This window comes from Papaver somniferum, unplaced genomic scaffold, assembly GCF_003573695.1.
Source record: "Papaver somniferum cultivar HN1 unplaced genomic scaffold, ASM357369v1 unplaced-scaffold_83, whole genome shotgun sequence".
NCBI lineage: Eukaryota > Viridiplantae > Streptophyta > Magnoliopsida > Ranunculales > Papaveraceae > Papaver > Papaver somniferum.
Window position 1 is genome coordinate 3,698,760 of NW_020651304.1, and position 25,449 is coordinate 3,724,208.

Here is a 25,449-nt window from a genome sequence, read left to right on the forward strand (position 1 = left end):
AGTCAACCAAATGGTTAGCCATATGATCACTTTCATATCAACCATATTCTTCACCATAACTAGTTCAAGTGACTCAAATGAACTAGTTAGAGAGTTGTTCAATTGCAAGGAAATGTTATGTAACTACACAAGACACAATTGAAGCAAAAACGATTTGATTCACTCGAATCGGTTCATGAACTATATAGCCACGGTTTGAAATTTGCATTCCTTAGTTTATATAAGAATAAGTTCACAACATCTTTTTTAGATATAACCTACTCAAATTCGCGGACTAGGTTCGCGGACTTAAGTTCCCAGACGGAGTTCACAAACTCCAGCAGAATTTCTCTAGACGAGAACTTCCGCCAGTTCGCGGGCTGAGTTCGCGGACATGACTCATGCCACCATTCCGGTTCTCTTGATCAACAAAGTTTGCAAACTTTGGTTCAAGGAATAAGGACTAATACATATATGTTCTTCCACAACAATGCTTATATCTTCCAATGGTTATATAATCTAAACTCTCATTTCAATCATTTGAAACATTTTTAGAGGACATTAATATTCTATAGTTGTTATTCACAAACTATTTTTAGTCAAAGTAAGCAATTTCCAAAGTGATTGAAACTTGTCATAACTTTCGTCACTAGGTAAAGATGACCTTGGTTAAAGCGAAAGCTTACCAACACATATTTCGAGAAAAATATAGGCGAGATAAACTCAGCTCGAAATAGCAAATGTGTATAATCTAAGTCTACATAGAAAAACAAATTTTGTCTCAAGATATGAGATAAATAGACTTTTGAGTGATAGATAAGTTCAACTCTCCACATACCTTTTAGTCGATGAAGATCCACCGGTTCCTTGAGTAGTCCTTCGTCTTGTATGATGATTGCCATGGAGTTCTTGAGCTCAACTACACTTTCTATCCTAGTCCGAGACCTTAGCTATAGTAGACTAGAAATCAAGACTTATAGTTTTGATCACTAACATTGACAAACATGCTTGAGATAGCAACGCATGCGAGTTCTACCGAGCAATGCTCTAACATTCCATGTAAAAGTTGCATCATTCAGTGGCAAGTCAAACAATTCATGTCTTGCAATGAAGTTGTGAAGTTTTTTCATGCCTGCAGTAATTTCTCCAAAAGAATACCTTTCATACAAAAATATTATTTCATTAAAATCTCCACCTATCACCCAAGGAAAATCCCAGTAGCATCTAACTTCTTCAAGCTCTCTCCAAAACAATCTTCTTTCATCAGTATTATTTTTATTTGGATCATAAATTCCAGTGAAAATCCAAGTGAAATTTGTGTCATACATTTGACACAAAATTTTAATTGAATAATATCCCACCAAAGAATCTAACACCTTAATTTTAGAAATATCCCAGCAACATAGAATACCACTCGATCTACCTTCTAAAGGAGCATCAAGCCATTGAACATTCTTGTTACCCCAAGTTTGCCAAACCAACAAACCATTAAAACTTTGCAATTTTGTTTCTTGCAAACATAAAATACTTGGTTTCCATTCTCTAGCCTTTTTCTAACCCTGAAATGATTTTAAAATCCATGAAGAAACTGAAATCCCAAGGAGAATAAAAGAAACAGAAGAGTTAAGTAAGTTTACCTCCTTCTGCTTTTAGGATTTTAATATGAGAATTCCTAGTGTTTATCATGGTATCCACATTTTCTTCTTCACTTCCTTTGAATAAGAGACCTAGTTTTGGCCCCAATTGAATCATCTGTGAAACAATATTTTCAAATTGTTTTCAAAGAGAAGGATCGACATTATTCTTCACAATACTCCACTCGCTTGGTGAACCAATTTGATTGTTGCTGTTGGTAACTATGGTGGTATTTTCCTCTTCAACATGTATTACCCCTGAAGCATCAATTTTTTGTAAGTAAGGAATTGAAACCGCCTCCTTGAGATAATCATTCACTTCCTTTTATGAATTTAATTGAGTATTCGATGAAAAATAAGATGAGGATGAATTTGTATCTTTTAATAAAGGAACCGTTTGAGTGTGGGTGCCTAAATTCAATTTTTGGCTGCTCTCTATCTTGTCTGCTGCTGGTTCTGGTGCCTTTATAAAAGTCGATGGATTTAATTTTGGAGTGCCCTTATCTAAAATAGGTATTCTCTATGCTTTCTATTTTGGTTCAATGGTAAAATTTGAATTCAAATTTGAAAATTCAAAAGAAAAATCGTTTCCTTGTTCAACACGCGAAGATTGCTCGCGTAAATTTTTCTTTGATAAAACCATTGGCCGGGATTGTTGCAGATTCGGCCACCCAAGTTGGAAAGTAGAATTATTCTCTGCAATATCCTCCCTGGTATTATTCTCTGTCATATCTTTTGATGAAGAAATCTTCTCCGGCTGTACATCAAGATTCAGTGAAACCATAATCTTCTTAAAAATTTATGTGTGAATCATAGAAGAGTAAAGCCTTGCTGGTGTGGTTGCACGAGATGTGAGCTGTTCAGTCCTAGGAGCTATGTCTATTGGCCTTGGAGTTACTACTAATTACTTGGTGGAGCTATATGGCATTATTGTGGGTATGGAGTGGGCTGTAAGATGGGAATGAGGCGCATTTGCATTAGGTCTGATTCCTATGGTGTTGTTGAAGCTTTAAAGAGTGCTAATGTCCCTTGTTTTGCGCGTCAAATGTGGGTAGCATTTTGTAGACACTATGATGCAATAAGGTTTATTCATACCTATAGGGAGGCGAATTTCTCTGCCGATTCTATGGCAAAGAGGGGATGTCTTCTCAATGAAGAGGAAGGTTTACATTATGATGGAAGACCAAGTTTTTTAATTTCAGTTGAACACCCTAATGTTACTTATTATTGATTCAAATAGTTTACAAGTTTTTGGGGCGCTGTGACCTCTTTTCTTGTAAATTATTCTTTGTAAATTTGTTATCTATTAATACAAATTTTTGACTTATCAAAAAAAAATAATCTTCTTAAAAAAATGATCAAGAACACCATTGATAATCTTGGAAAGAGACACTTGAATTGGAAAAGTCTAGCCTTTGAAGGAGAATAAAAAGGTTGATTGTTGTTTTTCAAAGTTGAAAACTTTGATACGAATTGCTGAAAGATCTTCCCAAGAAAGAGTTGAATGATGGACCTCAATAAGACCTCCATAATTGATAGCAATACTATTAAAAATTTATGTTCCCCACAAATTGAAAGAAACACCTTTAATGTCAATCCAATGACCTTCAGATGACTGAGATGAACAAGGAATGGTATTAACAGAAGACCACCAAGAATATAATCTAATAGAAGCTCCTTTGAAAGACCATAAACATCTATCTAAAATAATCTTCTTATGTTCCGATGCCGAGAAGAAAAACCCTTTTGTTTTCTCAAAGGGAAAAATATCGAAATCACTGCTTAGAGAAAAACGCTGTGAAATTTCCCTACCCAGTTGATCCCATGAAGGCACTGAAACAGAAGATTCAACAATAATTGCTTGATCCCATTCTGGATTATAGCTAGAAACTTTGTTGCTTCCGTCTTGCAAAGGAATTGAATTACATTGAGATTGCAATTCAAAACTAGGATTGAAAACAGATGGAACCTTCTTTGAATAGGTAGTTTTACTCGATGACTCGAAACCTACAACAGTAGGGGTTTTCCTTGATAAACACTTATCAAAACCTATCACAAATCGTTTCCATCTATTTTTTCCTTTTTTAGCTGGTAATATTGCAATATGCTTATCTTTATTTGCAGAAATAGTTATCCTGAAAAATTTCCCATATCTATTTCTGTCACGCACTACAAGCAAATGCTCTGAGTTTTTTTTCAAAAATCCAATGGCAAGGACCATAAAAATCTTTTGAAGATTCTTTTCCCATAATATTTTTCAGCCATACAAGAGCAGATCTGCTCATTTTGAACTGAATTAAAGCCTTTGTGTTTCTGGTTTCTTCTGTGTACAGAATGTCACCAGATTTTTTTGATATAACAAAAGCTTTATACTCACATTCAATCCGAATAACCACATCTGCAGAGACCCGATCTTTCTGATTCTTCTTCTCATGAGTAACTTCTATCCAACCTTCCTCAGATTTGCTTTCATTTTCTTTCTGATATTCTTTTTATTTGTCCACAAACTGCAAATCCTTTGATCCCAAAATCTGTTCTCACAATGGAAACCCAATCTTTCGATGTCTTCAAACCCTTGTTGCTGCCTTGCTCCTGCTGCTTTCCTCGATGCTCTAATCCCCTTTTCTCTCCTCTACTGCTGCGTGAAGAAGTTCCTTGTACCATTTTCGTCGCGAGAATTCCGGACATTCTCTCTCCTCCTGCCGACCTTTTTTTTTTGATTCACCAATTGGTTAATGATTAATGACTCTAGGAGATGTCGGATGGCTTACAGTTAGATTATTTAGAGACAGTTGTGTATCACTACTCGATAATATGAAACTGCAATACACGTAGACGTCAGAATTGTACTCAAAAGTACTAGCATTAAAACTCAACTAGAAATTATTGTTACTAGTTTCTATTGGCATCATCTCTTTTTAAGCTCCTAGTCCTCCCTCTCTTTCTATGGTTATTGTCTTTAATTATTGCAGTATCACCTCTTTACAAAACTCTAAAATCTTTATTTGGTTGTTGTGGATGTAAAGGTAAAATAAATTTATGAAATTTCTATGTTATTCATCTTTGTTAACTTGTACCGTTGGTGGAACTGATGTTATAGTGAAATGCTTCTATTTGAGTGTGGAATTGTCGTTGGCAGTAATGGTTTAACGTTTTCGGTTATGGGTTGTTTGTCATAAGAGACTACACGGTGTTGTGACATAGATTGTTTCCACTATGATAAGAAGTTCATAAAATCTAACGACAGAGGTGATTGCAGCCCCTTCAAGGGTGTTCATATCATCTAGTAAGGGATAATTGCTACTACTATGGGTAATTCATATTATCTAAAGAAAACGACGAACTACGGTCGTGCTTGATCCCTTCGAGCAACGGAGAGGGTACGTAGGCAGCCGCTATGCGGTTCAGCACAACTTTGTGGGGTTGTTCATATCATCGGAAAAGAGTTGGTTACTGCTTGGAAGTTCATACCATCTATTCGGAGATGATTGCAACCTTGACTGTATATATATTGTTGGTAAGAGGTAGTTGCACTATTAGTTGTTCATACTTTTAGAGCATTGCTCGGTTGAACCCACCAAGCGTTGGTATGTCAAGTTTGATTGTCATATTTTAGTGAACCAAAACTCATTTAAGAGTCACTTGATTATGTACTAGAGTCAACTTCGTATAGGTTAGCTTGAAAGTATTAGGATATGAGACATTACAAGTATTGCGAAGACTTGAAGAAGTGAAGAAGTAAGAAGCTACAACGACAACATCATCCTTCCACTTGAGGTTAGTGATATTTGACTTGAACTGTTTCATTCCCTAACATATCTTTCAAGTCATGCATATTGAAAACAAAATTGCGAAGCATGAACACTCTAGATAGACATAGTATTAAGGAATACAATACGAGGTTTATTTCTTAACCATTAAACTTTGTAGATAAGACATCGACATAATCGTTTAAATGCTATTGTGATTATGTATGGGTATGAGGTGAGGATTTCATCCTAGGAAACAATGTTTTACATGTGTTTTAAGGAAGTAAGTTCATAAACTTGTTTATGAATCGAAAAGGAAGTCACCAGGCGTTATTGGTATTGTTATTCGTTGCATATCTTGTGAACAACCAATATGTGTGATTTAGTATAACCGCTCATGACTTGTTTGTGTTCTTGGTAAAACTATTCACAAACGCCTGACTTATGTAATGGTATGACTTTTACTAGTGAAACTGATCTTAAGTAATCACCTGAGATGGTATGATCGAGTTTGTGATTTGTGTATGACCGAATCTGGGTAAAGGGAAACCGATCCTAGTAAGAGGTGCAACACATCACAAAGGGGAATCGATCCTTATATGGGTGCATCAAGTTTTTAGCAGAAAGGGGAACCGATCCTATGAATATGTGCAACACGTTTTTAGGCAAAGGGGAGCCGATCCTATGGACATGTGCAACACATATAAGTTAGATACCATATATATGTGGGGAACCGATCCTAGTACCTAGTCAACCGAATTTTGGAAAGCTAGTGTGACTATGCACATTACTCACATGGAGGTAGAACCAAAACTTGTTTTGGCAGAACCGTGAAACCCATGATTTGTGATTGAGTGTTCTTAATCAATCACACCACTCTTTTTTTTTCTTAAATGAAAATAATATACACTACTTTTTATCAATCACATAGTTCTTGAAATTCAGATGAACCAATTCTAAATTTGTTTGGAAGTGTGGCAAATCGGTTTCAAGGTTGTAAGTATGAAAGAGGACTTATAAAGTAAGGATGTCGGCATACTTTGAACATATGTTGTAATATTTATCTTTTATTGTTCAAAGTTATTCCTTAATAGCTAAAGGAAGAAAATCCCAGGATCAAAAGATAAATAAGTTAAGAATCTTTTAGTTAAGGTTGTTAATTCTATTTTAGGAAAACGAGAATTAGTAATGTGCATTTACAAGTTAAAGATTTTCCAAAGAGATTTTCGGTCAATATTTTGGACAGAGCATTTTCAGGAACTATGAAAACCGAATTTGGAATATATTGCATATCTTGAGAATATTTTCGGTTTTGGAAATTCCTTGGTGTCCAAAATTCCTTGTCTATAAATAATTGAAGTTTGCATTTCTAGCAAACTAATTCTTCGTGAGAGCAAACTTCGTCGGTTGTGTTGTTAGTGGTGTAGCCGCCTATTCGGAGAGGAGAGTAACCTAATTAGGCAAAATCTCTTACGACCGCTCAGTTTAAAGTCTTTTTTGGATTGGGAATCTCTATTAGTACCGTTGGGGGAATCTAGATAATTGTGGTTTATCTTGTGTTTTCGACTGATTTGATTGACTAACGGTGGCTGGACTTTGATTGCACCTAGTTTTGTTAGACCACTGCTCGGTCGAACTCGCATGCGTTGCTATCTCAAGCATGTTTGTCAATGTTAGTGATCAAAGCTATAAGTCTTGATTTCTAGTCTACTGTGGAGACTTGAACTTATCTATCACTCAAAAGTTCATCTACTCTATCTCCTATCTTGAGACAAAAGTCGTTTTGTTGTATAGACTTTGATTATACACATTTGCTATTTTGAGCCGAGTTTATCTCGCCTATCTATTTCTCGAAATATATGTTGGTAAGCTTTCGCTTTGTCCAAGTTCATCTTTACCTAGTGACGAAGTCATGTTATGTTTCAATCAATTGAAAATGGCTTTGACGAAAAATGGTTTGTGAATAACAACTATATAACGTCCTCTAAGAATGTTTCAATGATTGAAATGAGAGTTTAGATTATATAACCATTGTTGGATATAAGCATTGTGTGGAAACGCATACATGTATAAGTCCTTATTCCTTGAACCAAAGTATGCTTACTTTGGTGCTCAGGAAAAGCGGAACAAGAGTTTGTAAACTTGTTACAAGCTTATTCCGGGTACTTAAGTCCGCGTACCAAGTCCGCGTACTTAGGTTGGTTATATCTAAAAACGATTATTCGTGAACTTATACTTATATTAACTAAGGAATGCAAGTTTGCAAACCATGGCTATAAAGTTCATGAATCGATTCGAGTGAATCAAATCGTTTTTACTTCGATTGTGTCTTGTGTACTTCTATAAGATCTAAGCAATTGAACAACTGTCTAACTAATTCATTTGAGTCATTTGAACTAGTTATGGTGAAGAAGAATATGGTTAATACGAAAGTGCTCATATGGCTAACCATTTGGTTAACTATTGTTGAACCAAAAAATGTACATGTTTGGGTACGATTACACAAACCTAGAAACGTGCATTTCATTTGTGTGTAACAAGCTAAGTTTTCGATCTAAAGTTTGAAAGATATTAGCTTGAATCTAATCAGGTTTTCATTTAGCGGTGAATATTGAATGTTTTGTTACTAAGCTAACATTGATTGCAAACCCTGATTTGAAAGACTATATAAGGGAGAACTCTAGCAACTGGGAAACATAATCCCCACACCTCCTGTGTGATACTAGTTGTATAAGATAGAGTCGATTCTCCTTTAACCTTAGGTTTCTACCGAGACTATGTAGGTTAACGACTTGAAGACTTCATTGGGATTGTGAATCCAGACCGATACTACTTTCTTGTAGTTGTGTGATATGATCTTGCTGATTCTATTGTATTGAGTACAATCGTTACGATTGGCTTGAGATTGATATCTTCGATAGGCAAGATATAAAAGTAATCACAAACACCTTCGTCTCATCGTTTGTGATCCCACAATATATTCTTTCGCCGCGTCGATTAAGATTATTGTGAGGTGATTGATAATACTAGGCTGTTCTTCGGGAATATAAGTCCGGGTTATCAATTGGTTCTTGTTCACCATGATTTATCAAAAGACGAAACAAAACTCGTAGGTATTTATGTGGGAGACAGTTTTATTTATTACCGTAGAATTTTCTGTGTGATACATATTTGTTTATTAAATTCTTCGACTTTGGGTCGTAGCAACTCTTAGTTGTGGGTGAGATCAGCTAAGGGAATCAAGTACGTAGTATCCTGCTGGGATCAGAGACGTAGGAGCATAATTATACCTTGTATCAGTGTAATATTGATTGGGGTTCAACTACAGTCCATACCGAAGTTAGTTTGTAGTAGGCTAGTGTCTGTAGCGACTTAATACAATGTGTGTTCAATCTGGACTAGGTCCCAGGGTTTTTCTGTGTTTGCGGTTTCCTCGTTAACAAAACTTCTGGTGTCTGTGTTATTTTTTTCCGCATTATAGTGTTTATCTTTATAGTTGAAATATCACAGGTTGTGCGTTTGAATCAATCAATTGGGAAATCCGACCGTTGGTTGTTGATTGAAATTGATTGATCCTTTAACATTGGTCTTTGGTACCGTTCAAGTGTTGTTAGAGCACTGCTCGGTCAAACTCGCATGCGTTGCTATCTCATGCATGTTTGTCAATGTTAGTGATCAAAACTATAAGTCTTGATTTCTAGTCTCTTATAGCTAAGTCTCGGACTAGGATAGTAAGTGTAGTTGAGCTCAAGGACTTCATGGCGATTCATCATACAAGTAGAAGATCTACTCAAGGAACCGGTGGAACTTCTCGACAAAAAGGTATGTGGAGACTTGAACTTATTTTTCACTCAAAAGTCTATCTATTCTATCTCCTACTCTTTGAGACAAAAGTCGTATGCTATATATATAGACTAGATCATACACATTTGGTATTTCGAGTCGAGTATACCTCGCCTATCTATATCTCGAAATATGTGTTGGTAAGCTTTTCACTTCGACCAAGTTTATCTTTACCTAGTGACGAAAGTCATGAATGTTTCAATCACTTTGAAAATTGCAATTATGTTGTGATGGTACTTCTAGAGGAAATCCGGGTAGAGCTGGTGCTGGTGTGGTGGTTCATGAATATGATGCTAATGTTTTAGGAGATATGAGTGTTGGATTTGGAGTTCGTACTAATTATTTATCGGAGCTCTTTTGTATTTTAGTGGCCTTGGAATGGGCGACTAAATTTGGGATTGGAGATATATGTATTCGTACAGATTCCATGGGAGCGGTGCAGGCCTATAGTAGTGATACTTTGGCAATTCCTTGTTTTCTTAGACAAAGGTGGATGGTGGTAAGAGCTAAATACAACAAAATTTGTTTTGTTCACACTTATAGAGAGGCTAATTTTTCAGCGGATGTGATGGCCAAGAGAGGTTGTTTGCTTGAAGATGGTGAAGGTATTAGTTATGATAACAAGCCTGAATTTATTCGTTTAGTTGAATTGTCAATTGTAATTTACTTCAGATTTGATTAATTCTTGTAAGTTTGTAAGTTTTTGAGGTGTTGTCCTCTTTTCTTACAAATTTATTTGTAAAACTCTTGCTATTTAATTATACATTTTGGATTTACCAAAAAAAAATCACTTTGAAAATTGCTTTGACGAGAAATAGTGTAACAACTATATACCGTCCTCTAAGAATGTTTCAATGATTAGAATGAGAGTTTAGATTACATAACCAATGGATTCCTTGAACCGAAGTTCTCGAACTTTGTTGATCAAGAGAACCGGAAATATGGCAAGTGCCAAGTCCGCGAACTGCCGAAGTTCTCAAACCCAAGAATTTCTACTGGAGTTGACAAACTACTTGCGTGAGCCAAGGCCGCAAACCCAGTCCGCGAACCGGCGTAGTTCTCGAACCCGAGAATTTCTGTTGGAGTTTGTAAACTCTATCCGGTGTCTTAAGTCCGCGAACCTAGTCTGCGAACTTGAGAAGGTTATATATCTAAAGATGATTTCTGAACTTAATCTTAAAAGACTAAGGAATGCATTTGCAAACCGTGGCTATTAAAGTTCATGAACCGATTCGAGTGAATCAAATCATCTTTGCTTCAATTTTGTCTTGTGTAGTTACATAAGATTTCCTTGCAATTGAACAACTCTCTTAACTAGTTCATTTGATTCAATTGAACTAGTTATGGTGAAGAAGAACATGGTTGGTATGAAACGCTCATATGGTTAACCTCTTTGGGTAGACTATTGTTGAACCAACAATGTACACGTTTGGGTGCGGTTAACAAACCTAGAAGCGTACAGTCATTTGTGTATGACAAGCTAAGTTTTCGATCTAACGGTTGAGAAATATTAGCTTGAATCTAAATCAGGTTTTCATCTAACGGTGAATATTGATTGCTTTGTAACTAAGGAAAACCCCTGATTTGAAAGGCTATATAAAGGAGACATCTAGTATTGTGTAAAACTAATTCCCACACCTTACGTGTGATACTAGTTTGCGTACTAGAGTCGTTTCTCCTTTAACCTTTGGTTTCTTCTTCTAAAACCAGGTTAACGACTTAAAGACTTCATTGGGATTGTGAAGCCAGACCGATACTACTTTTATCGTAGTTGTGTGATCTGATCTTGTATTTTCTATCGTAACAGTACAATCATATTGATTGGCTTGATATTGTGAGAGTTCTCCGATAGGCAAGATATAAAAAGTAATCACAAACACCTTCGTCTCATCGCTTGTGATTCTACGACATCTTGTTTCGCTACCATACGATTAAGATTATTGTGAGGTAATTGATTAATCTAGGCTGTTCTTCGGGAGTATAAGACCGGATTATCAATTGGTTCCTGTTCACCTTGATTATTATCAAAAGACGGAACAAAAACTTTTAGGGTTTTTCTGTGGGAGACAGATTGATCCTTTGATAGACTTGTCTGTGTGAGACAGGTTTGTTTATTGTTAAAGCCTGCGATTTTGGGTCGTAGAAACTCTTAGTTGTGGGTGAGATTAGCTAAGGGAATCAAGTGCGCAGTATCCTTCTGGGATCAGAAGCGTAGGGAGTACAACTGTACCTTGGATCAGTGGGAGACTGATTGGGTTTCAACTATAGTCCAGTCCGAAGTTAGCTTGGAGTAGGCTAGTGTTTGTAGCGGCTTAATACAATGTGTATTCAATCTGGACTAGGTCCCGGGGGTTTTCTGCATTTGAGATTTCCTCGTTAACAAAATTCTGGTGTCTGTGTTATTTCTATTTCCGCATTATATTTGTTTATATAATTGAAATAATACAGGTTGTGCGTTTGAATCAATCAATTGGAAATCCGACTTTTGGTTGTTGATTGATATTGATTGATCCTTGGACATTGGTCTTTGATACCGTCCAAGTTATTCCTTGTGTTTGATTATAGACTCACTGGTTTCTATTAGCTTGAGTGAATCAAAACAAGAGAGAGATATTAACTCCTTGAGATACATTTATCTAGATTAAGTATGACTGTCTAGTTGATTCTCTAGTAAGTGTTTCGAGTTAGTCCATACATATTGCTAATTGTAATATTGGGTGGTGTTGTTAGACCCCCGCTTTTTCAAGTGTTTTCTCTTGTATTCAATTAGACTCGCATATTTATATTTGCTTGAGTAAGTATTGAGTCGAGAAAGAGAGATGTAACTCTTTGATATAATTTATTAAGATTGAGTCTAGTTGATTCTATTGAAAGTATATTAGAGTTAGTCCATACAGATTGCTAATCGAAATATTGGGTGTGGTTGTTGTATCCCCGCTTTTTCAATTGGTATCAGTGAAGGCAAACACATTAAAGACCTTATAATTCTGCGTTTGTAGCGATCTGATATGGACAGAAGTGTTATCTCAATAAATGCACCACCAGATCCAGGGATTTTAGAATTCTCTTCCATGACTGATTTAATAAAATCTGTAGAAGAAATTTTATCTAAACCTCCACCAGGTTTAAAATCCCTTGAAGTGTTTTCAGGGCTTGAAAATAAGCTTGAGAGCTTATCTCTTGATGTTGAGTTATACATCCAGAAAGACCAAGAATATCTTGATAAGCTAAACCAAGTTATGATGAATAATACTTATGTTGAGGTTGATATTTATTTACTAATCAGTGAGAGCAATGCTCCTCCTCTGCGTAATCCAATTATTTGTGACAAACTAAACGAATTACAAGAGGAGTTTAAATCTCAGTCATCTGAGTGTATCACCTCAAAGCATGAATCGATTCATTATGCTTACTATCAAGATAATAGTATTGTCTTCTTTTATGAAGAAGCTAGGACGTCTCTTTTTATCAAAAGAGTTTCCCTTCGCAGTACTAAAAACTATCTGCAAAAACTGTTTTTTATAAGTTGGAAAACAAGAAATCAGAAACACAATTTTTTTTTGGGTTCTCTTGAAGTTCTTTGATAGACTTATAAAAGCAGTTCCTTGGGTGTTTCTCAACACTACAAGATGTAAGAGTTGCTGGAAAGAAACTCTCTCTTGGTGCCATGGTGAGCAAGACATTGTTCACCTCAACACAACTTGATTGTGTTGGAAGTGCATCCTCACCAAGAAATGCCATGTTATGTATACGGTGAGGGAAGCATAAGAACTGGGGCCCACATATTATGTTGGGTATGATTTTGAATGTTTGGTAACATTGTAGAATTCGAAAAAGGTATGTCTCTAAGCTTGAGCAAGTTTTATGATGATCTATGTACCTTGTGTATCGTTCATGTCTACCAAACTTGATATGTGTTTAAGGTTCTTAAATGTTCCGGTTTGAAAAGAATAGTTCGGGATGTTTGGACTACATGGTACACATACCAGGTATGTATAACATCATTTAAAATAAAAATCCATGGGTTTAGGTATGCATACCCGTTTGCACACTGCTCCAGGATACGAAAATTCGTTTGCAAACCCGTATGCATACTTGACGTTGATATTTGGTAAATTTGTTTTGGTTGTAACTTCTTCGTACGAACTCGGAATGACCTCATTGTTTTTGCATCCTCGTCCCATTTGAATTATATTCAAAATGGTGATGAGAAATCCTAAATTTGGAGGAGTTGAGGTTGGTTTTTGTCACGTATCTTGTTTTTGAGTGTTTTTCTCCGTTTCGTCACACTTGTTCCACTTCTCTTGGACTTGGGCACTTGGATTATTGGATTAATACTCTTCTAAGCTCATTTGTAGCTTCTACAAGAATGTTGTTGGTGAATTACAAAGAAGGAAGTTCAAGAATGGGCAGTAGTACACAATGCTATCGGGTTCTTGAATGTTCACAATCATATTATGTGAACTATGGTGCATGGTTGTTAATGACTTTGTATGTTCTTTTTTGTTAAAAGAATATTTTTATACGCCTTTGGTATTTATTCTTGGTGTAAATCCGTGCGAAAAAGATTGATTCTACCCTCTAAGGACAAATCATCTTGTATGTGCATTGTGAGTTTGTCTTGATGTCTAGGAAACTTTTTACGAGAATTTATTCTTGTGTTTTAAGAAGGATAACTAGAGTTTGGAATAGCAATTATTGTGAGTACACATAGCTATGTCCAACTATTTTCATCTTCATGTTTTTAGATTTATTTATTTAAATTCTAAGTTTTTTGGAAGATGATTTTTGCAGTATTAATCTTTATGGTTTTATATATTGGAATTTGTTATGGGATATGTGTGTTTGCGTCCGTGAACTATGATTGGCCCATACCTTGTCAAAAGTTAAGTCTTTCGTATGTCGATATACACGTATTGATAAAGGAATGAATGAACTTTTGACATTACAAAAGTTTGAAGCCTATTATGTCATTATGCAAATACTGATGGAAGATAGGATGAACTTTTGTTTACGAGGATTATGTCTATTGTATGTCATTGTGCAAATAGTGATGGAAAATAGAATGAATCCTTGTGTATTCCGCATTATTGATCTTCCATGATCCACATTTTGTGTATATACTGTGAGGCTCTGTAATTTTCTCTTATCTCGAGAAATTCCAATTAGATTAATCATGGTTTCTCTTGTGGTTAATCTAATTGAGTATTTTTGGATTCAAATTCATATTCGTATGTGATTTGTTATGTCCAAAGAAATCGTTCTTTTCTTATGAAATTAAGATCGCTCTTGTTTTTCTTTCGGGAATGACATTTTATGGGGGAGAGTTCTTAATTGGACTTGTGCTTTATTGCCAAATCTTTGCAGGGAGTGCGGCTGTGGAATATTATAGGGGTTATCTTGTATCTTTATAAACTCCTTGATGAAAGCATTTAGCTTCGGCTATATGATTGCATCTAAACAAGTTGATATGTTCTTTCTTTTGGTCATGAAATGTCTCTATGGAAATTTTCATTAGGATCCTGTTTTCGTACCTTTGCCAATTTTATTGACAAAAAAGGGGAGAATTAATGTGTAGTTCACACTACAAATACATATGGTTTTCGGATCATTATGTGAGGGGGAGTGGTTTCCATGTGAGATGGAGTATTGACTAAGGGGGAGTGATACATATCACCATAGTACAGACGAAGAAATTATGGCCAAAACAAGTATACCGAATATCGACGTCTACAGGCAAGTATGAATACGAGTTTGCAAACAAATTTTTATGACCTGGAGCAGTATGCAAATGGGTATGCGCACTAAAACCCCTGGATTTTTATTTTAAATGATGGTATACATACCTGGTAGGTGTACCATGAAGTCCAAACATCCCGAACTACTATTTTCAAACCTAAACGTTTAAGAACCTTAAACACAGATCGAGTTAGGTAGAAATGAACAATAAGAAAGGTATATGGATCATTATAAGTACTCTAAGCGAATAAAAACACAAATCTTGCTCAAGTTTATAGACATACCTTTTTAAAAGAATCCATTCGAATTTTACAGCCTTGCCGAACATAATTTGTGTGCCCCAATTCTCGTGCTTCCCTCACCGTATACATAGCAGGGCATTCCTTGGTGAGGATGCACTTACAACACAATCAAGTTGTGTTGGGGTGAACAATGTCTTGCTCACCACAAGTGACCTTTGGATTATCATGAAAGAGATCGCTTTTAGAACCATTCGCATCCAAATCCATTTTTCAAAAAACTTGTTAAGTTCCAACATCATGGATACTGCCTTCTCCATAGTCATGGAATTTTCTGGAAGATCATTCCTTTTCACACTCAAAACATCATTGGCTTTCTTTGGTACCCACTTCTGAGTGCGTTTAGGAACAACCAGAACCTTCTTCCCATTACTCTCTTCAAGATTTCTCGGAAGAGAATTGGATTGACTATTCTTTTGCAAGTTAGTCTTTCTCCAATTGGGAGCATCGGATCTTGTCTTAGTCTTTACGAAGTTATCCTTTTGATAACCATTACGATTGTGAAAAGGATTCGTATGACGTTTATAGGAAAATCTAGATTTATCACAGCACTGATACCTTTGCCTAAAGGTTGGACAATTACAACTTGTAGCGTTAAGGGGATTAGTCTTAACATATGATCTTGGATTCGCAACTTCTTGTGATGCCCAAACAAGAACATCATGAAGTTTCTCATTCCTTATACGGAAACAACATCTCCTTTCCAGGTGAACTTTATTTCCGCAATAGTGGCAAATATAAGGAATATTCTTACCTCGATCCGTGTGTGCTGACTTTGGAGGTTGATATACTTTGCTCTTTCGAACCTTAACCGCCGGTAAAGGTATTTCACTTTTTCCATCAGTGGAAATCTTTTGTTGAGAAGAATCACTAGCCTTGACAAATTTTACCTCTTTGATAATACTTGGAGCATCTATTCCCTTATAGCCCAATCCTCGTGTATCACGATGATTTTTACTTGCTCCTAGCATAGTGGTTAATTTGCTTGAACTAGTATTGAACTTTTTCCAGTCATCTTCTAACATTTTGATTTTATCAAGAGCAGCAGCTAAATCAGCCTCAAGGCGTTTTTCTCGAGCGAGATAAGCGCTTTCTCTGTCATCAAAACTTGCTTGCTGGGATTTAATCCTAGTTTTAATTTATGCATGTTTCTCTTCTAACAAGAAGTATTTTTTATAAACACGATCACATTCAAGTGACTTTCTACCCAGGTTTTCCTCGGTATCTTTGAGGATCGATTCGCAAGAGCGATTCCAACCATAAAAACCTCCGTAAATCCTTTTCAATTTATTGTTTTCTCGACAGAGAGGAGTTAGAAGAGGTGTGAAATGAGAAGTTGTAATCTTCTTCATTTTCACTGAATCTAAAAACTTAACATACTCTGAGACTTCCTCATCAACATCTCTATCAATATCTGAATCACCTTCATCAGAAAGTTCATCCAACTGGTCTTCTAGGCGTGTTTCCCAATCAACAGTTTCTACATTCAGAGAATGTTTAGATATTGACTCAGATGTGACAGTTCTCTCAGATGAATTCAAGCTTTGAAAATCATCTGGTAATTTCTGACCTGGCACGTTATTAGAGATAGACTCGTCCATAATCAGATCGCTACGACAACAAGATAGCTTGTGTGATTGACTATGGATACAAGATCGAGGCGATATGACAATGAAAGTGTGTTACTTGATAATAGGTTCGGTAATAACCAAACTCTATAGGATCAATATCAAGTATAACAGAGTTACTACAAGAAAATGGGGGTTTAGTATCAAAAAAATTTCAGGAAATCCACTTTTTTTGTCTCGAAATAATTTCCGAGATGAATTTTTTTTTTGTCACGAAGTTGTCCCAAATACCCCGTCTGGGAAAGTATATCGCGACAAAATTACGAATGGTCACGAGAAAAATTAATTAACAACTAAAAATTGATTGTCAACAAAAGTCTATTTCATCAACGAAATATAATTGTCTGTGAAATTTATTTTAATGACGAAGACATTCGACACCAAAAGGTATAGTTTAGCGAGCAAGATTTTTGTCGCAAAAATGTGAATTCCAAGACAAACTAATTTGTCTTTAATGATAATTATCTAAGACCAATAAAATTGTCTTCAAAAAGAAAGTTTTGTGTCAATTTAATTTGTCTTTAATTATAACTATTTAAGACCAAAAGAATTGTCTCAAGAGCGAAATTTTTGTGTCAATTTAGTTTGTCTTAAATAGTACTTATCTGAAACAAAAAAAAAACTTGTCTCTTATTAATTTAATCGGGGACAAAATCAATAGCCTCTAAATACCAAATTTTAAAGACTAACTTGTTCGTCTCTAAATATTTTATTATTGACTAAATTTCTTGCCTCCGAAAGAATTTTGGGAGATAAAATTCCTCCTCTCCGAAAGATTTATTTTTGTCTCTAAATTTTTTTATCAAAGACAATACATTTTGCCTTTAAAACAAATTTTCAAAAACAATTTTTTTCTTCTGCAAAAAGCAACATATTTTGCCCCTAAATATTCTATCAAGGACACCTCATTTTGCCTCGAAATGCTTTTTTCAAAGACAAATACTTCCCCTCTAAAGGTCAAAAAAAAATTGCCACCAAATATCTTAATTAATGACCGTTAATTTTGCCTTAGAAAACAAATTTCTTCTTCATTAAAAAGGATTTTTTGGTCCCTGTATACTTTATTAAGAACTCTTTGTTTGCCTTAGAAAAGAATTTCAAAGGCAAAATTATTCCTCGCTACAAGCTTTTCATAAAAATTTATTCAATAAAATCATAATAGATACTGAGAACAAAAGATTTAAGTTTTACTCAATCAAATATATTACCATTACTATGGCAAACAACCTAAAAACAATAAAAGTACCAGAAATTGAAATTCACGTAGAAATGAAATCTCTTGACCTATTATTCTAAACACTGAAAACATGAAACACTATTTACATATTCCATACAACGGTAATTACTGCTACTGCTACCTGCTATGCTTGTACCATCTCGACTGCCATCATGCCTATTGTTTAATAAAGAAGTGTCGCTCAAGTAGTCATCCCCAGTTATCTTCAAAGCTATTCAGCCAGGTCCATTTGGTTCAACATTTGAATCAATGTCTCTTGTTGGAATAATGCATTGCCTGCTCGTATCTTTGGGATTCCATTTGCTTGGCTTTGAACCAAATCTCCAGAAGGCATAATATATATTCTCATTGAAAATATCAACTTCATCTCTTTGTTTTCCTTCAATGATGCTTTGTTGTTGGAGCTGAGTCAACTTATCCTATACAATAATTACATGTCAGTTTACAGGTTGATGAAATTAGGAAAAATAATTAGACAAAAATCAAGCTAATATAACTTTGTGTTGCTTACAAATTTTATAGATCTTCTTCCTTAAGCTAATAGAACAGAAGCACCTGGATTCTCTTCGGCTGGAAAGAAAGCTAATATAACTGTGTTGCTTACAAATTTTATCGATCTTCGTATTTAAGCTAATAGAACAGAAGCACCTGGCTTCTCTTCGGCTGCAAAGAAAGGAGAGCAGGTGAGGTACGAGTTTAATAAAAAACTGAAACAAACATATATATAAGATTTTATACAACACATCTCAATTTCCATTATACAGTTGCTAATTTTAACAGCATTTCGAGTAAATATCTATCTATTACTAACGCTTCTTCTTCAAATGTTATGAATACTTTAAGATCACACTGGCCTGCAAGATAAAAAGAAAACATTAGAAACAAATATGAGCCTCTCTGATGGTTTGCTCTTTTCTAAAAATGATGATGATAGTTTAAAAACTATGATATACCTACTGCGCATTGCATGTACATTTTAAAGCCAGATACGGAGCTGAGACAGGTGATAGAACCTCGAGTGTATGATATGCACTAACAAATTGTCCGATTATAAATGTACACAGAATGAACAACATTATTAAATGCACTTACAAATTGTCGGGATTCAGTCACACCTCACAAAAGTATGATATGTTCAAATGTTATGCGGAGCTGGGCCCCGAGATCAAAATATCGTCGTGATACAACCAAGAAAACTTACAAGGCTCACAAGACAAAAAATACCTGATGCAACAGCCGAAATATTTTTTTAGGTGTTGCAACCAATTCTTCTCCATGTTAAAACCCTTGGAGACCAATGTTTTAGCATTTACATAAGCTCCATAGTGCAATTTCCAAAATTTACTATTTATACTTGGATGAATGAAGGACTTCCATACTTCAGAGTCCCAATTTAATATCTCCCTTTATCTCTTATTCTCTCAGCATCCCCAGCAACAAAAAGAGTACCATTCTTCAGGGTGCCACTCCAGATCATAAAATCATCCCCACCACAAAAGGCAGGCAATATAAGACAGTCAGAAACAATTCTCACTTACACAGGAATACACCAAACACCATTCCTCATAAGCTCACGCAATTTCATCTGCCTGAATTGAAATATAAAGTTTGTCTATGAATATACAAGAAAACTAGTACCCATCCCGACCTTGCAGCCACCTGACCAGCTACATATCAGTTGAATGTTTGGTTAACTATGCAAAGAAAAGCATGTAACCAATTGCCACAAATGAGTAACATGATTAGGTAAAAGCAGAACAAACCTTGAGTGCTAATAGTATTTCAAGATTAATATAGGGTTATTTCAAGATTAATAGAGGTTTGCGGCAGGGTGATCCCCTTTCACCCTTGATTTTTGTTTTGATTGAAGATGTCCTCAGTATAAATATTTCGAAGCTTTTTGCTGAGAAGAAGATATCGCACATGGTAACTAGAGGTGGTATCTCTCCTACACATCTCTTTTTCGCTGATGATATTATGATTTTTTGTAAAGGCAATCTACTGATTTCTTGCTGATATTATGATTTCTTTTTCGGGAGATGCTAATGTTAGCCGTGCTGTGGTGGTGGCGTATGATAAAATCTGTTTCTCTTTTGAGGAGGAGGGTCTTGGTTTATCGCGTATGGCTACCATGAATAATGCTATACTCATGAAATTGTGGTAAAAGATTCGCACTTCTAATAAGAAGTGGGCTGCTTATCTAAAAGCAAAGTTCTTTGGTAGAAATGGTTGCATCAAGACTTATGGGGTTAAGTCTACCATTCTTCCAGGCATTCGAAAGGTATATAGCACTATGGAGGCTAATACTAAGGTGCTGTTAGGTGATGGCAGATCCACATATCTTTATTATGATGTTTGGGTTAGCGAGAAGAGTTTTGCAGAAATTTTTAATGATTACACCTTTGACAGATTGGTGCGGGTAAGTGATTGCTGGATTGATGCCAATTGGGTTCTTCCTGACGCTCTTTTGGTTAGTTTAGAAGCTGCTGGTCTTGAGGTAAATCATTTTCCAACTCCAACTGATGCAATTGATACAAGAATATGGATGCCAACCTATTCAGGAGATTTTAGCATCAGTTATGCCAAAGACCTGATCCGTCATAAGCATGGAAATTTTGAAGTTGCCTCACTTTTGTGGAGAAAAGAAGTGCACCCCTCTTTAGATGCACAAAACTGGAAATTCATTCGGAAAGCTTGTATAACTTTTGATCTTATTCATAGCAGGTTCAAAATTCAGTTGGCAAATAGATGCGTGTTGTGTGGCATTGAGGTGAATCGCTGGAACACATTCTGTTTCACTGTACCTTTGCTACTCGTGCTTGGAAATGGGTTTCAGATATATTTAGTCTTACAGCTAATTATAATCTTGTTGTTTCTTTCAAATTAGCTAGGAGCAGAAGTAAAATGGTCTGTGAGCTTTGGCTAGTTGCTAATCTGGTTATCAAGTCGGAGCTTTGGGCGATACGCAACAAATGTCTTTTTGAAAACCGGAAAGCTAACTGGAGCCTGTTTATAAAGCGTGTGCTGAAGCTGATCCAAGATTACTCAGTTCGGCTGAAGAGTCCTATGCGTAACTGTACAGAAGACATGATGCTGCTAGATTTTTTCGAGTAGCACATAGAAACGTCAAGCACCAGCAACCTGTTGAAGTGTTTTGGGAACCTACGGAAGTTAATGAACTCCAGATTTGCTGTGATGGTGCGGCGAGAGGTAATCCTGGAATTTCCGGAGCTGGAGTGGTGGCTAGAGATGCTGATTGTTCAGTCCTTGGAGCTATGTGTATAGGCCTTGGGGTTACTTCTAACTACTTGGAGGAGCTGTATGGAATAATAGTTGGTTTGGAATGGGCTAGGCGCATTTGTGTTCGCTCAGAATATTATGTTGTGGTTCAAGCTTTCAAGAATTCCAATATTCTCAAGGAGGAGATGCGTGGAACTCTGTAGATATTATGAGTCTATAAGATTCATTCACACTTTTCGGGAGGCGAATTTTTCTGCGGACAAAATTGCTAAGCGTGGTTGTCTATTAGCTAATGAAGTGGGAATGCATTTTGAAGGAAAACCTATGTTTTTACTTTCAGTTGAATATCCAAATGTTTCTTATTATCGTTTTAAATAGTCTACAAGTTTTTGGGGTTGTTGTGACCTCTTTTCTTGTAAGCTATACATTGTAAATTTTGTTATCTATTAATACAAATTTTGACTTATCAAAAAAAAAAGCTAATAGTATTTGAGGGGGAACAGTGAAAGGAAGCCTTTTATGGTCCTCTAGTCAATATATGCCTCTTCACAATTATATGAATGAAACCAGCACCAGATTTAACTGGCTTTGAAGAGGTCGCAAAGCTTTCTCCTTCTTTAGTGCCTGAATTCAAAAAAAAATACACAAAAACAGTAAAACAAATTAAAAAGATGAACAAAGTAAATATGCAGTTACGAATAAACCGGTCGCATTTAATTGAGTGATTCATGTACTCTAAAAACCTAACCATGAGGATGAAACCATTACTAGAAATCGACATCAAAACCCTAATTAGAAATCAAAAACCTAATTAGAAATCAAATCTCTAAGGAAGAAATTGACAGAAGATGAGACAAAAGGTACACATCAAAACCCTAATTAGAGTTCAATACAAATTAAAAACTGAGATCTGATGAGATTTGTAGAAAATTACCATTGATTAAGAAACTTGAACACGTTAAGCATCTAACGAAGGTGGTGCATCACCTGTAGTTCTAGGATTTGCTATTGGTGTTGCTTTACTACAACTCTTCCCTCTATTTTTTTTCTACGAGTAATGAAAAGATACTAGCTAGACGAGAGCTTGAGAAAGAGATACCAGATGAGAGAGAGAGGAAAAGTGGAAGTGAGAGGAAAAAAGGGTTTTATAGAGTTTATCGAATCTCATTCAAAGATGTCGTTTGCGTGAATCTCCTAGTTGGCAATTGGGTGTACACCGAAAAGACTAGACGGTATACGAGTATAATTTTTTCAGATGTATGAATTCGGTATATATTAACATATGAAATATATCATTTTCAATATAATTTTATTTTTGGTTATTATGATCTAATCATTTTAGTGAGATACATTATCGTATTCATGATCACGGGTTCAAAAATTTTCGTTATTCGCAATTTCTTTAAAAAAAAAATCTAAAAAAAAAAGATGGTGGAAGATTAAAATATGAATAGATTTTGAGCACGTGCTACGCATCAGACGGACCAGAAAACCATCCACCATGCATTTTTGATTTGATGTCGCGAGCTTGGTAACGTCGGTGTGTTTTTTATTTGTCGTCTGGTGGCTTGGCTACCTCAATTTGTTAATGCATTTTTAGTTTGGTGATGAATTTTTAGGCTAATGTTGTCAGACTATGGTTGGTAACAGAGATGAAAGAAGGGCCTAGATGTAAAAGCTTTGGTTAACTGCAATCATTGCTCTCTCCTTATCTCTCTCATGCGTTTTTTTCTCTCCAAAGGCGATTTTTCTTTTTAGGGTTTTCAACTTTTTTCAAGCTATTTCCTTCATCCTTGATCATCTTTTGGTGATTTAGGATGGGGAAAAATCATGATTCAACTGTGAATCCTCATGGGAACAAAACAATATCTTTTGTTGATTTGGTTAAGGGTAAAAAACCCTATGTTTTAATAGATTTAGACCTCACTTCTCTTCCTGATTCAACTATATTTTGTGATGAACCAGCACTAGAATTACCTCTTGAACTCACACAAGAGGGGGGGTGATATGTTTCAATTCAGTCTTATTGGGAGATTAAATTTCAAAGGGCTAAATATTAATGAAGTTCAGAAAGTTTTGGAAGAACAATGGAAACTTGGTGATAGGAGGTGTAAGTTGGTACCAATGACAAAAGGTTTTTTCATCATTAAGTTAACTTCAGCTGAAGACAATGAAAGGGTTTGGCATGGTGCTACATGGGTAGTGCATAATCAACAACTTAGGGTTTACAATTTTTACCCCAATTTTGATCCGGAGAGGCAAAATACTTCTCGTGCTGCTGTTTGGGTAAGCTTCCCTGGCTTATACATCGAATTATGGACGAAGAGAATTCTGTTATCCATTGCTAAAATCCTTGGTAGGCCAATTGCTATTGATCAGAAAACTTTGGATCATGATGTTGGTAACTATGCTACTGTTCTAATTGACATTGATTTTGCTAAAGAAATTCCTAAGAGAATATATCTTAAAGCCAATGGTAAGGAGTTCTGGCAATATGTGGAAGTTCAAGATATTGAGAAAGTTAAGTTTTGTTCTCATTGTAAATTTATAGGGCATAAATTTGAGAACTTCCTAGCAGCACGTAAGATTTTAGGGAGTTTAATTATGGATGGTAAGCGGGTTTTGAATGATACTGCAGTTAATCCAAAAACCAAAAAAGAATGGAAACTTAAAAAACCAAATTCTGACGTTGTTTCTTCCCATGATAATCATGCAGTTAACGTGAACAAGAGTGATACGTTAGCTGGTGTTATCTCTTCAGGGGTTGGGGTTTCTTCAAATCAAGAGAAGGGTAAACAAGCTCCTATTATACCTTTTATTTCAGAATTTACTGAAGTTAGGAGTGAAAGTTCTATTGGAAAAGGTGTTATACATTCTGCAGTAGACAATGTTCAAGGAAATAAGGTGAAGGATGGTAATGGTAATGTGGTTATTGATCAAGAGTGTGCTGATGATAAACAGTTGGAGGAAGATCTTAATAGTTCTCTTATTGAATATAGGGAAGCTCAGCTCAAATTGATTAGATGTAAAAACGCTATTGCAGCCAAAAAAGATCTAGATGTACGTAATAATTTTGTTCATGAAGACCATGCAGACCAAACTTATTCCGGAAAATCTCAGTCTGTGCAAACTAACTCTGAGGTCAGGTCCGTATCTAATGTTTGAAGACTGGAGTTGTCAGGTAAAGGGAATAAACTTCCCAGGGTATGAAGAATACTTAGCAACAGTCCGTGAACAAAAAGAATTCTGAAATTATGCCAATTCAGGCCGTGTTTACCAATCAGGGTTTGAATACAAATTTGCAAACTACTTCAAAGCCTGGGTCCGTGTCCAAGAAAAACTCAGGGAATGATAACGTTAATACTAGTGTTTTGAACATGGAAGTGACCAAGCCAGTGGATGTTATGTCCGGGACTAAACTGAATAAGGGTTTGGCAGATTCTGTGTCAAAGTCTGATGGAAGTATAGCTTCTAAGGAGTCTGATTCAATAAAAGATGTTTGGAAAATAGTAAAGGGTAAGAGCTCTCCAAACAAAGGTACTCCTTTTAAATTTAAATCTTTTGCAACTCCTTTTGTGGATGAGATTTTTTAAACAAAATTAGTGGTGAATAACAAGTATGGTACCCTAGAATCAGAGTTAGGCCTTGATAATGATACTGGTGAGGTTTTGGTGGAGGAGGTACAAGATGATTCTAGTGACTCAGATATTAGTATGGGTTCGAAAGATTGGGGTGAAGTTGATGTTGATATTCTAGCAAGGAAGCAAGCTAGAAAAGTGGCCAAGCAAGATGCCAAGATCATGGCTATGAATTCAAAGTCTAATGAGGAAAGTCCAATCCGTGACCATAACAAGGATATTCAAGCAGGGTTGGAGGATAATGTTTTTGATATGTATAATATTTTGTCTAGGGAGGAACTAGAGGAGGCAAGTACTATTCAGATTGATGAAGTGCGTGCTAAATTCATTAGAGATCCAGTTTATAGACAAGACTATTTCAAGGGAAAAAAAAGAGCAACTAGATAGAATGTCAACTAAGAAGAAAGCTCAATATCCTATTAAGCTTGTTCCGGGTGGTAATTATGCTTCAGATGAAAATGAA

The 25,449-nt window shown here is 35.7% G+C and overlaps 1 protein-coding gene across 1 annotated transcript; it reads left to right on the forward strand.

The window, feature by feature from the left end:
- Nucleotides 1-23,355: 23,355 nt before the first annotated feature.
- Nucleotides 23,356-24,513, forward strand: LOC113345787. The gene has a single exon (XM_026589460.1). The coding sequence runs from the start codon at nucleotides 23,356-23,358 to the stop codon at nucleotides 24,511-24,513; it is 1,158 nt and encodes a 385-aa protein (XP_026445245.1).
- The last annotated feature ends 936 nt before the right edge of the window (nucleotides 24,514-25,449 follow it).

Bases quoted from the DNA above. Each gene is read 5' to 3' on its own strand.
- LOC113345787 (XM_026589460.1), top strand. From the start codon at position 23,356: ATGTTTCAATTCAGTCTTATTGGGAGATTAAATTTCAAAGGGCTAAAT.